Here is a 12,664-nt window from a genome sequence, read left to right on the forward strand (position 1 = left end):
AAAGCCAATTATTCAATACGTCCAAAAAAGACCCAAATGATCTATAATGACTATTTCCCTTGACCAGTTCCCAAATCACCTGACATTTAATAAACTATTATTATGAAAAATGCACAGACACACATCAGAGAGGCGTAGGTTATGAGCAGGAGCTGGCTAATAAAAATTAAATGGGCAATTGGATACAATACAAAATATGTATTGAAATGAAGCAAGAACATGCATTAGGACGATGTGAGATAATTTATCGATAATGATCCAAATGATATTACATTGTAAGCAGGTACAAGGCCAAGCCTTCTTTCAATTAATGTTTCAATATAAATTCATTATAGTGGGTGTAACCTTGGCCAGAATATGCGTTGAATCCAATCAATTTCAGGGCACTGGTCTCACTGGTTGGAAACCACTACGCTGGAATAGTTCTCCCTTAATTTAAAAATATTTGCTAGGCTACATGTTGGTTCTTTCGAAGACCTTTGAGAAGATGCTGCCAATAAACATTGAATCCCCATGACATCGCCATTTTTCTGTCCCTTTCAACTGTTACAGAAATAAATACATCTGTAGGAAGGATAATACAAATATTTGAATAGTTATCATGCTATACATCTGGGCATATGTCATTTATTCATTATGTCCAAAAAAATAACATGGTTTTTAATCAAACATACTTTGCCGATAAGTGTGAGCCTATGTCTAATATATTTGCTCCTACCCCCTACCCAAAACAAAATCCATGAATAAATTAAAAACTGGAAAAAATGAATTTGGATAAATAAATAATATTTTGTGTATCAGTGTGGCGTTATTTCTTAGTGTGAGTCGCTAACCCGTGCGTGCGACGCGCGGGAAAATATTAACGTCATCTTAAATGTGGTCTAGTGTAAACAGTCCATTGGCTAAACCGGTGTGACGGGGCTTCCCTGCCCCAGATTGCAGGGGTAAAACAATAAATTGGACCTATGACTTTAAATCTGAAATCTTTGATAGAGTAAAGATCAGAGTCTTACTGGTGTGGGGAATAACAGAACCATCATCTGGGATACTCTGTGTTTCAGGACAGTTGGGGACGATTACGTTGGTAATTCGTACATATTTATCATAAATTCTGTCTACTAGGATAGGTCTTTCAGAAGGTAAGTTTCACTCTTGATATTGATAGTAAAGATGTCAAGCTAAATAGCTTATATGCTAGTGCTTTGTCTGCTATATAACTCTTAAGGGGTAATGGACAGTCGATACGTTTACTTTTTTTGCGTAGTTGTATCCCTTTACTTGCCCACCAGTCACATAAACATAGGGACGGTTAGACCATTTACATTGAAATACTCTTGGTTTCCTTATGGGTTCCTTTGTTTCTTTTGAGTTAGCTTCATTTGCTTACTTGATGATACAAGAAAACGCTAGGTTTGGCTGGTACGAAGATTTGTGACTTTAAGATATTGGTATTGGGCATTGCATCCGAATCATGAAACGTGTATAACTTAATACTAGCTAACTAGTTGAAACGAATGTTTATCGCCTCGTTGAATCAAAAATATCTCAATGATTAACGTTAGCTAGCTCCACATTTGCTAATGGTGGCCTGTTGTTGGCTCCAGGTAGTAGATACTTTCCATATCAAATACATTTGACGAAAGGGAGACCCGTGTTATGTTATGGTTTAAGCGACAGTTTTTCTTGGGGACAAAATCATGATGTTGGTCTATAATCAGGTGTCCGTGTGAATGAAAAAGAACGACGCCATAAGTTAGCTGGAGCTAACTAGCGCTAGTAGCATGTACAATCTTCCAGGGCTGAGAGGGTCATACATTGTAGCGTTATCCCGGTCTACTGAACGCAATTTCCGGTTTAAGTAACTAAGTTACCAGTCCCAAGATTAACGTTACGAATTATAAGAACATGGCAAGAATAGTTAAAAAGGAAAAGGACATGGAGAATACATTAGGAGTTCTGTCATAATGTAATTCGGGAAGAAAATACGCGGAACATGGAACGAAGACGGATATCCCTCTTTCGGAAGCCTCGGCCTCTCTTGCAGCTAATCCCATGTAACGGTGTCCCGCCCTCTCTCTCTAAAACGCTCATTTGGTGCAAACCTTTCCAGGCGTTCCGTCGTGAGATGAGAACGCCCGTGAACGAGGTTACAATCTGCCGGTTTGTTTAGCTGACTGTCAACATTGCTAGCTTTCCTTGCAATTCCGGGTTTGTGTCAGCATTGTGATGGTTTGTTAATAACAACAATATGCCTAGCATGTAATCATAACATGAAGTTGGTCTTCGTTTTTTTTACAAATCGGCATCCATGTATGTACTATATGTCCCTAGCAAGCATTTGCAAGCAAGGACTAATGTTGTGATTAGCCAAGGAGGCCCAACGCAATTTCCATCAGACATAAGCCACTTCAATTCGCACCAGTGTTTCATGGGGACACCGTGTTTTGTGTATATTGTGTATCCCCCAAGATTTTTCGCGCGCCTGTGGTCTAAGTACTTCGATTTGCAGTACATTTAATCTGACATAGTCTGTAGTATCCGGCCTACTTTATTCATTGTACTAGTGGCCAAATCCGATGGCGCAGTTGAACGTGTATTCTTTGCAAGCTAGCTATCCGGGCAGCCAGGTGTCTTACATTGCTGATTTGAAGTGGGGATGAGACAAAGAAGGGTACACAATGTTGGGCAAATTGCCTAAAAAGGTTGTATTCCAGGTTATATTCCTCATGCCAATGAACGACCTTGGTTGACAGTAATTTGCGTTGGACTATGAGGACAAAAGTAATTGTAATGACATGGTATTATTGCCTTCTGAAACTGGAGAGAATTAATGCAGTTCTTGCAAGCCACCCCAAATGTCTGACATGAAGCTGGAACAATGAGAAGTCTCCTTTTTTTTTTAACCAGTTTCAAATGTTATTTTCTTGGTTACTTAACTGCATGATAATAACTCCTTGGTAAATGTTCTAACTTTCAGAACATAATATTGTTTACCAAAGAAATGGTGATGGAGAAGCCAAGTCCCCTGCTTGTAGGGCGGGAGTTTGTGAGGCAGTATTACACACTCTTAAACAAGGCACCAGACTTCCTTCACAGGTAAACATCCATACATACTGCAATCATTTAATCACAACAGAATCCAAACCGTTGAGCGGTTTGTGTAAGTACTGCTGACTGAAATAAAAAAACATTGTTTCAGGTTCTATGGCAGAAATTCTTCTTATGTTCACGGTGGACTCGACCCAAACGGAAAGCTTGCAGAGGCTGTGTACGGGCAGGCGGTATGTGACTTTCGTTTTCTCTTGGTATAGTAACGAGTTAGAACCATGATTCATGACCGGAAGAATGTACTTGGCACATGGGCAGTAAAGTGTGGCAAACTCGTTATGCTATCATAAAATCCTATGTCATAAGCAGTGGTGTTCTGAGCCTTCACTTCTGCTTTCTTTAGCATGGCCGAGACCGGTACACTGAGGTTGTGTCGGTATAGGGGAAGTTGTTTTATTTTTTCACATGCATTTCGCATTCCTTTTTTTTCGGCTTCTATATTTTTGAGGTCTATGAAAATTATCAATCTCAAGATGAAAATTGTGACAACAATAGCAAACAATATGGATATTACAAAACCCATGGCCCCAATCCAAGCCATCGGCATGCATCATTTCCCCTTTGCTTATTCTAAACACTTGCCCTGAGCTCACCTCACTTGTAAGGAACCACCACAACATATGGGTGCACCTCAGTTCCTTTATGAGCTCCTATTTTCTTTCTCTGCCAGGAGATCCACAAGAAGGTTATGTCGCTGCAGTTCAGCGAGTGCCACACAAAGATTCGGCACGTGGACGCACACGCGACCATGACTGACGGCGTGGTGGTCCAGGTTCTGGGGGAGTTGTCCAACAACGGCCAGCCTATGAGGAAGTTCATGCAGACGTTTGTGCTCGCGCCAGAAGTGAGTTTTCGCTGTTCCTTGGTAAGGTTAGGGCACGTTTAGCCGAATGCAAGAAAGGACTTCCAAATATAGTTTTATTAAGACATTGCCCACATTTCCTCCCCGGCAGCCTACTGCTTTGAAGAAGGACGTATATGATACAAATATCTCGCACAAATGGCTTTATTGGGGACTAGTTTCACAGTGCACACTCTACTCTCCTGGTTGTGTTTTCCTCCTCCACTGCAGATAGGCCTCGGGCAACCAGAGCTCTTGAAATATTTGCTATTTATTAATAAATTGTTTGCTGCTGTTCTTGGGAAAACACTTTTTTAGAAACATCCATTTGTTACTAACCAGGTCTGGGGAAAAACCCTAGCCGTAAAACACCGGCATTAATATTCCTGGATGTCACCACATACACACATCTCTACCTGCACAGATAGTTTTGGGTATGATACGGTATGCTATATATGGAATCGGTAACGTTGGTTATGTATTCATGTTTGTTATTTTCTTCCTCAACAGGGATCTGTGCCAAACAAATTCTATGTCCACAACGACATCTTCCGTTATGAGGATGAGGTTTTCGGTGATTCTGAAGCGGAGCTGGATGAGGGTACGGGCACATACACTTGTCAATTAGCTTAGACCGTCCTTAGAATGTTTAGCATGGGCATTAATACCTAGTGTCAAAACAGAGGAACACCACTGTAGTATTGTTGGCTGCTGCAGTAGTGTAACTGGATTTCCCCTATTGCAGAATCTGAGGAGGAAGTTGAGGAGGAGCCAGAGGAGATCCAGGCCTCCCCTGAGCCACTTCAAGACAGCCCCAGCAGCACCAGCTACTACGAAGCTCATCCTGTAACGTAGGTCCACATGGATGGATTGATGCTATGTTAATTGTAGGGATGTCCCGATCCCCGGATCGGATCGGGCCCGATACTGGGTTTTTAAGGTAAATCGGGATCGGCCGATCTAATTCAATTTCATGGCCGATACATATTTATCTATATGTATGTATGTATGTATGTATGTATGTATGTATGTATGTATGTATGTATGTATGTATGTATGTATGTATGTATGTATGTATGTATGTATGTATGTATGTATGTATGTATGTATGTATGTATGTATGTATGTATGTATGTATGTATGTATGTATGTATGTATGTATGTATGTATGTATGTATGTATGTATGTATGTATGTATGTATGTATGTATGTATATGTGTATATGTGTATATGTATGTATGTGGAAATTGCGTTGAATGAGAGATACCATTTCACACGTTGAGCACACAGTTGTGTGACTCGTTTATGAGTTAGAGAAAACAGGAAATCAAAACGTAAACAAATCCCGCATCGGGCTCTGACGTCATGAGACGCTCGTAATCCTTAAAGGGACAGCGATCCCTGAACCACCAAGACAGTAAACGACATGCCTAACACAGTGGAAAGAACAACACATAACAAAATACTGTAGGTGAATTATGTTACACTCACTACATCCAATCAGAAGCTAGAATTAAGACTGAGGTAAACGTGAGGGAATCAGAGAGGCAGATTCAACAGAATATCCTGACTGTGTTAAATATGTAAATATGTAAGTAATAATTGTGACATAAATATGTAAATGATTAACTGACATTGTAAGTACATTTCTAGCAAATTAACTCCAATATAAATGATATTAATTTATTCTACAACTTTCAAATATTTAACTTCTGAACCTTACATTATTATGGATTATTCCACGGCTCTTCTCAATGCTGGCTGAACAAACCATCCCAAGGTCAGAGAATCCTCTACCCTTCTGGCGGGCACATGCTACACCGCACTGGCTGATACAGCCACAAAGTTTCTTTGCGCACCTTGTACATCGGTGGACAGTGAGAGACTGTTTAGTGCAGTGTAGAATGTCCTTGATGTAAAAAGGAAGCGGTTGTCAGCCGAGATGGTGCAGATGTTGGTTTTCATTAAAAAAAAAACTGCACTGAACTGAAGAAGTCAGTGCAGTATATTAAGATGGAGGAAATAAGAAGCTCTATTACACTATTATTACACACCCATTGTAAAAAATAATAAGCTGAAAAAAGGGTGGAAACAGTTATGTTAACATAACATAACTGCTTATGTTATGTTATGTTAACGTGAGAGAATAAAAGCTATTGAGCACAGCTTGGATGCCTGTCTATTTCTTAATGTACAGGAAATAAAATCACAAAAAGTGTTAGGGTATCGAAATACCAGTATCGGGAAATATCGGGATCGGATCGGGAGCAACATGACAATATCGGAATCGGATCGGGAGCTAAAAAATGAGATCGGGACATCTCTAAATTGTACACGAAGTGAGAGGCTCAAAATGTGATTTTTAGCTTATTTATTGCCCCTCTTTTGTTAATCCTTATCGCCTAATTTAAACTTAGGAATTAATATTTGTGGTGGACAGATCTACTATTCTTGTTAAAATCAAGGTGTATATTTTGAAAAGAAAATAGGCGGTGCAGATTAACGCTGCGGACGCTAGATTCTTCCTGATCTCCACTCATGTTTTAAATTAATCATTTGTTTCTTCAGTAATGGCGTGGAGGAACCGATGGAGGAGCCTGCGCCAGAACAGGAGCCTGAACCCGAGCCAGAGCCCAAGCCGGAGGAGGTGAAGCAAGAAGAAGAGAAGGTTCTGGAGGAGATGGAGGAGAAGGCCCCTTCACCTGCACCCGCCGACTCCCCAGCCAACACCCAGGAACCTCCCAAGGTAAGAGGGCCTCGTCCTGCTTGAGTGCTCTTCTGCATGGTTACAGTTGCCATGAAGATTTGGTATATTCCAACTGTCCACCTATAACCCAACTCTCTTTTTGAAATGGCTGTCTCTGTACTGATGGTATGATGTGTTTTTGTGCCCCTCTAACAGACGTTTTCCTGGGCTTCAGTGACCAGTAAAAACCTGCCCCCTAGTGGCACAGGTCCCTCCTCTGGTATCCCCCCTCACGTCGTCAAAGTCCCCAACTCACAGGTAACCATCGCTGCAGACGGAAACTCTGGAAGTGTACAGAAAATATATTGTGTTTGCTTTTTAATTAGCTCTGATACGATGGAAGGTTGAGGTACCATATTGAGGGCTAAATTCACAGTGTGATGTCTTTGTCATGACTTTCTGTTTTAAGTTAAGTTTTCTAATCGCTTACAAATAACCGCCTGGTGTCCGTAAGAAAAGACATGACTACCTAACTTATTTAAAGCACACTGATCTTTTTCATTCTATGTGCCAATGATTTCCAGCATTTACATAAAGACATTTTATACAAAACTCCCAGTCTGGCATAGTGTAGCTCAGGATAACCAGATTAGCTGGTTGTATTCTAAAACGACCAAGTGTACTTGTTTTGATACTTATGTTTGAGTTGTAGAACAGTTTGTGATGTATGCTATTGCTATCGTTCCCCCCCCCCCCCAAAGGCCAGAGTGGAGGTCAAGCCAGAGACCCAGGCGGCCCCCCTTCGACCCCGAGACCAGCGCACACGAGAAAGACCCGCCTTCGCCCCACGAGGACCCAGGCCTGGTAGGTCCTGAACTCTAGATCACACACGGGTCAAGAAACCTTGGTCAGGAGTCTCCTCCATATCTTATTCACACAAACCTCCTCATGCTTCTTATGGGTGTTCACCATTTCCATCTTTCTGTGATTGGTAGATGGTGTGGCAGAGACACAAACGGGGAAACCGCACTTGAGTTTTGTCAGCAAAGGTAAAGTCTATCCCCGTTTACTCAGGGTATAACTGCACTGGTGTTTTTAGGTTGAAAAGTATGCGGCTAGAGCTTGTCATGTTGTTATTGTTGTGGTTTTGAGGACCAGTCACAGAGGAAGTGTTTGCCAACTGTAGAATGCAAAACCACACTGCGGAGAGGAAAAAAAATAGTTGATGCCTAGCAAAAAGCATGGCTTTTCAACTGTTTCAAAACAGCCATATAATATCTACGACGAACCTAAAATTACAAAAAGGCAAAAGCAGCAAGTGAAAGAATTTGTTTCCATTGAAGGCAATGACAAAATGACAGCCCACAGCTGTTAACAGGCGTTCTGTGTGATTGGGGCCTAAAGGATTACTAGGTCCGAAGCTGATCCATGTTGTGTACTGTGTACGGTGATGTCGTTGACCTTGCAGGCAGGGGGGATTCAGAGAGCAGTGAGATGGACACCAGGCGGATGGTCCGCTTCCCAGACAGCCATCAGCTGTTTGTGGGCAACCTTCCCCACGACATCGACGAGAGCGAACTCAAGGATTTCTTCATGAGTATGTTTCTCACAAAATAACCCTTATCTAAACAATACATAGGGGCTCGGGTGTCCTCAATGTCTGAAGTCTAACCTCCTTGGCATAAACCAAGATGCCCTTGCCCCCTATTTTGTCCTCAATGAAATTTATCTTAATTCTCCAAGTAATCTACTTTGGATGACTTTCCTTATGATGCATGACCTAAATAATAGTAAACAATGTTCCTCGGTATGTTTTCTTTGTTGTTATTTGACATAAAATGACGTTTCTCTCTCTCTCCCTCCCATCCCCAGCTTACGGGAATGTTGTTGAGCTCAGGATCAACACGAAGGGAGTTGGAGGAAAGCTGCCCAACTTTGGATTTGTAGTCTTTGATGATGCCGAACCTGTGCAGAGAATTCTGGGAGCCAAGGTAGTTGGGGCATGTCCAGACAATTCCTCGTCGACTTCTATTGACTTTGGTGGCTTGGGCATGTTCAAATGGAGGAGTCGTATTGCAGAACCATGAATTAACCTTTTATATTGGTGTGGGGCACATAATCACCAGCTGATATCGGTAGTGCAAATTACTGACACGTACCATTCTGGAGGATTTTTCTTGTACATGTGATGGTTAAATCGCCTATTATCAGACTTTTGTTTATAAAACATTGAAATCCAATAGATTTTAAGACTGGGTCCATGACCCATTTAAACCAGGTGACAAGCCGGTGTATAAAGTAGATTTGGAGTGTTTCTGGGCCGGGGGCCAAAGCTTGTTCCGTTGGTGTTCCGCCCAATGGGCATTGACGGATGGTGTCATTTCCTCCTCCTGCAGCCAATCATGTTCCGCGGCGAGGTGCGTCTGAACGTGGAGGAGAAGAAGACGCGGGCGGTGCGGGAGAGGGAGACCCGCACGGGGGACGACCGCCGGGATATGAGGCGCAGCGAGCGCGGCGGAGGCCCCGGAGGGCCGCGAGGCATGGTGGGGGGAGGCATGATGCGTGACCGCGACGGAAGGGGCCCGCCGCCCAGAGGTGGCATGGCCCCCAAACCCGGCACGGGATCTGGAAGAGGGGCTGGGGGTCCGGGCGAGGGCCGCTTCACCACCCAGCGTCGCTAGGAAAGCACCACCTGCAATTTGGACGTAGTACCACATTCTTCATCAACTGTTCGTTAACGAAAAAAGTCCACATGTATAAACATGTATATTTGTTTTGGAGTTTTTTTTTTTCTTTTGGCTTTGGAATGTGACACAGCCTGTGAACAGTTTCTTCTTCTTTTTTTTGTGAAACAGACCAAACAAAAAAAACAAATGCTTACGATTTATTTTGCTTACTTGCTGTGAGCTGAGCATCCTTCTCTGGTATCTCAAGAATTCACAAACGTTAATTTGTAAAAATTCGTGAAAAAAGGCAAACCAACCAGGAATAATCTGCCACTTTAGGAGGGACTGATAAGACTTTTACGTACGATAATCCAGCCCATCATTTGGATAAGAGATTATAAGCCTTAATTTACTGGGGCGCTACTTCACGAAATCCCTCTGTTGCACATTTTATAAAGTTCTCTACCCATTATTGTCGGAGAGAAAAAAATTTGTTTGACGTGCAGTTTGAGCTGGGAAGGGAGTTTTGTCTTTTTAATATTTTATTTTTTCCCCTTTTTAAACGAACACTGCTTCAAAATTGCATTATTGCACTCAATATGCACTAATGGGTACTTTTTTGTCCGATTTACATTGATATCCATGCCTGGAACGCAGCTGAAGACGTCTTTTGGTTTTTTGATTTTTTTTTTTGTCTCGAAACGACAACTTTTAAAGGACAGGTCTCCGTCGTGGCCTGTGTTCTCGTGACCAGTGTACTTTACACACCTTCAACCCAGAACTATGCCTCACCTTCCACTGGAGGAGAAAAAAAAGCCTGCTACAGATTATATTTTTCTCATTTATAAAATTGAATAAAATGCCTAAAAATCCTGGACTTTTCACCAAATGCTATGGGGGGTGGGGAGGGTCACTGAGGGACGAGTGTGAGGAAGGAGTGGAATACAAAGATGGAACAATAGACGAGCTGCCCATATGACGGTGGTTCTCTCCAATTTTGTTCTTTTGGTTTTAAGCGTTCGCTTTTCTTCATGTTTTTTTCGACCAGTTATTCGGCAGCAAAAACTTGCAAGGGCATGAACTGCCTCCTCCCCTCCCTACTTCCTTTTCACATGCAGAAAAACATAATAAATGTACAGCAAAAAATATATAATTTACTGTTTTTCATTTTATCTGTTTTCGGTTCTCTTTCAACTTGTTAGTCGCATGACGGTGCCTTCTAGTTCATACTATCATTTTTTGACGGCCATTTCCGATCTTGCTTCGAGGACCAGGGCGTTTCCCTGCCTCGAGACGAGGGGCTGCGTAGTTCAAACTATCGCCTGTTGGGAACACTTGCAGTATTCATTCAAAATTTAAGTTCCTTGGTTCTGTTTACTCTAGGTGCTCATTTCATTGTTTTCCTACTATTGTACTACCTAAGGTAATCTGCTGTGAGTTTTGTACATGTGTTTATACTGTTGTCTGCCCTGGGTTTGAAGACATTAGGTACCTCGAGTTTGCTTTTTGAACATGGTTCAGAGGGAGTTTTTAAGAGCTTTGGTTTGGATCTAGGAAACAAAGGTACATTAATAACGACGGACAATGCTCACTTTTTCACTTTGCTCCATTCCCTTTCCAGCCTGTGCTAAAAAAAAAAAAAAGGATTTGTACTGTTAACTGAAAGACGTGCCATTAAATGGTGTTCATAGTCACTTTTCAGTCATTTGGCCATACTCAAGATGGCCAGAGCCCCTCTCAGTTCTACGTATCTGCAGCTAATACAGGCATATCATGATCTCTTTGCCCATATCTAGTTTTTCATGAAGTGTTTGTAACGTCTTGTGTCTTACAGGCTGCCCACAGAACGTCCCTTTCTCTTGCTGTGGAAGCCTTGTGCCCGATCAGTGGATTTGATTTATTTTGTGTCTCGATTCCGATGTAGAACAATAACGAATCCTCTAGTCTAGTCCCAGTCCTGTTCCCTTGTTTGTGTTTACAACATGTTGGCAATGTTTCAGCTGGGAAGGAAAAAATGAACAAGAGTTTTCTTATTTGTTCGTCTGCATTGAAACAGAAAATTACATTCATGTAGCATCTTCATGGTGTCTTCAGAAGCTCTTCTATGGATGTATGCACTCTGGTCAGTATTCAAACCATTCAGGATTTTTTCACACAAGTCGCTGCATCAGGCATGCATATGAAGGTCTATTGGATTGGGCTTTTTTTTTAGCTGAAGATGCATAACTTTATAGGCACATAGGCAATAATTCACCAGTATACTCAATTTCTACACCCAACATCAGAAACAGTTTTATTGCTGAAGTGCAGAACAATGTACTTGTTGCTTTTATTTTCTCACTGGCTTCCACGTCTCCTTAATATCGAGTCATATCTTCACACAACCTATCTGAGGAGGGAGAAAAATCATGTTTTTTTTTTATTAATAAATAAGTGAGTGCTCCTTAAATATTGCCATGCATCTTTACCCATGTTTAATTTTTGGTGGCTTACAATTTGAGATTCCCTCGCCCACCAATTGAAAACTAAACTTATCCCCCCCCCTCCCTTGTGATTAAATGCAGTAGAACAGATATTTATATCCTTTTATTTTGTAAATGGAAGTACAGTTAAGTTATTGACTTAAGCAGGTGTGCTGAACAGTTGGCTGCCGTCCTTACCTTATACTCGTTGATCATAGATAAACTGTTGCAGGTGGAGACTGTGTTTTGTTTCTAGGTCGTTTTTCCTCCATTTTGAATGTGTTGGACTTAACATACAATAAACTACTGATGTTGTATCAGCACCACTTAACATATTTGTCATGATTTTCAGGCCAGCCCAATGTTCTTCCAGCAGCTTTAGGTTGTGTTGCTATGCAGTGTGTTAGCTTGGTTGCTTGGTTGGAACCACATGCGTGTTTCTATTCCATAGCAATACGAGTTTGTCTACCATTGAAGGACAAAGCCCCCGTTTGGTACGACCCCCCCCCCCTCCTTTTAACTTATTTTTAGGATCAAGTAATATCATTCTGCCTTTCAAAACCATATTACGTATTAAGGTGTGCTAACCTTTAAAAATCATGTGTAACTGTTATTATTATTTATTTACTTTACTGCTGAGACAACTTGAAGGTGTCATTTATCTACTTTACAAACATTTTAATTTTGGACAGTTAACACTACACAATTATAATTTCTATCTAGTGGGTTTCCACACTCAGAAGGGAATCATTCATATATATGGTATACAGGGCAGGGAGTTGTGGCCCCCAGGCCCTTTATTTCCTAAGTACCTTTAGGTGTATGAACCTCATAAGACAGGAAAGTCCTGTGAAATGTCAGTCCAAAGCACGCCTCTTCTGCTGAAATGTGGTGTCAGGAT

The 12,664-nt window shown here is 41.6% G+C and overlaps 1 protein-coding gene across 4 annotated transcripts; it reads left to right on the forward strand.

Annotated features, from left to right (window-relative positions):
* Positions 1–892: 892 nt before the first annotated feature.
* Positions 893–11,698, forward strand: g3bp2a (G3BP stress granule assembly factor 2a). Of its 4 annotated transcripts, none has more exons than XM_056586237.1 (13): positions 893–1,139; positions 2,978–3,096; positions 3,200–3,281; positions 3,779–3,952; positions 4,460–4,550; positions 4,695–4,800; positions 6,518–6,695; positions 6,852–6,953; positions 7,397–7,499; positions 7,631–7,684; positions 8,104–8,232; positions 8,508–8,626; positions 9,032–11,698. In XM_056586237.1, exons 2-13 carry the CDS (start codon positions 3,002–3,004, stop codon positions 9,314–9,316), a joined length of 1,518 nt encoding a protein of 505 aa, XP_056442212.1. In that variant the 5' UTR covers positions 893–1,139; positions 2,978–3,001; the 3' UTR covers positions 9,317–11,698. The 4 variants fall into 4 exon arrangements, with proteins under 4 accessions (XP_056442212.1, XP_056442214.1, XP_056442211.1 ...); XM_056586236.1 differs by having other exon boundaries at positions 948–1,139; positions 3,779–3,973; XM_056586239.1 differs by lacking the exon at positions 7,631–7,684 and having other exon boundaries at positions 947–1,139; positions 3,779–3,973.
* Positions 11,699–12,664: the final 966 nt, after the last annotated feature.

This window comes from Gadus chalcogrammus, chromosome 3 (assembly GCF_026213295.1).
Source record: "Gadus chalcogrammus isolate NIFS_2021 chromosome 3, NIFS_Gcha_1.0, whole genome shotgun sequence".
NCBI classification, from domain to species: Eukaryota; Metazoa; Chordata; class Actinopteri; order Gadiformes; family Gadidae; genus Gadus; species Gadus chalcogrammus.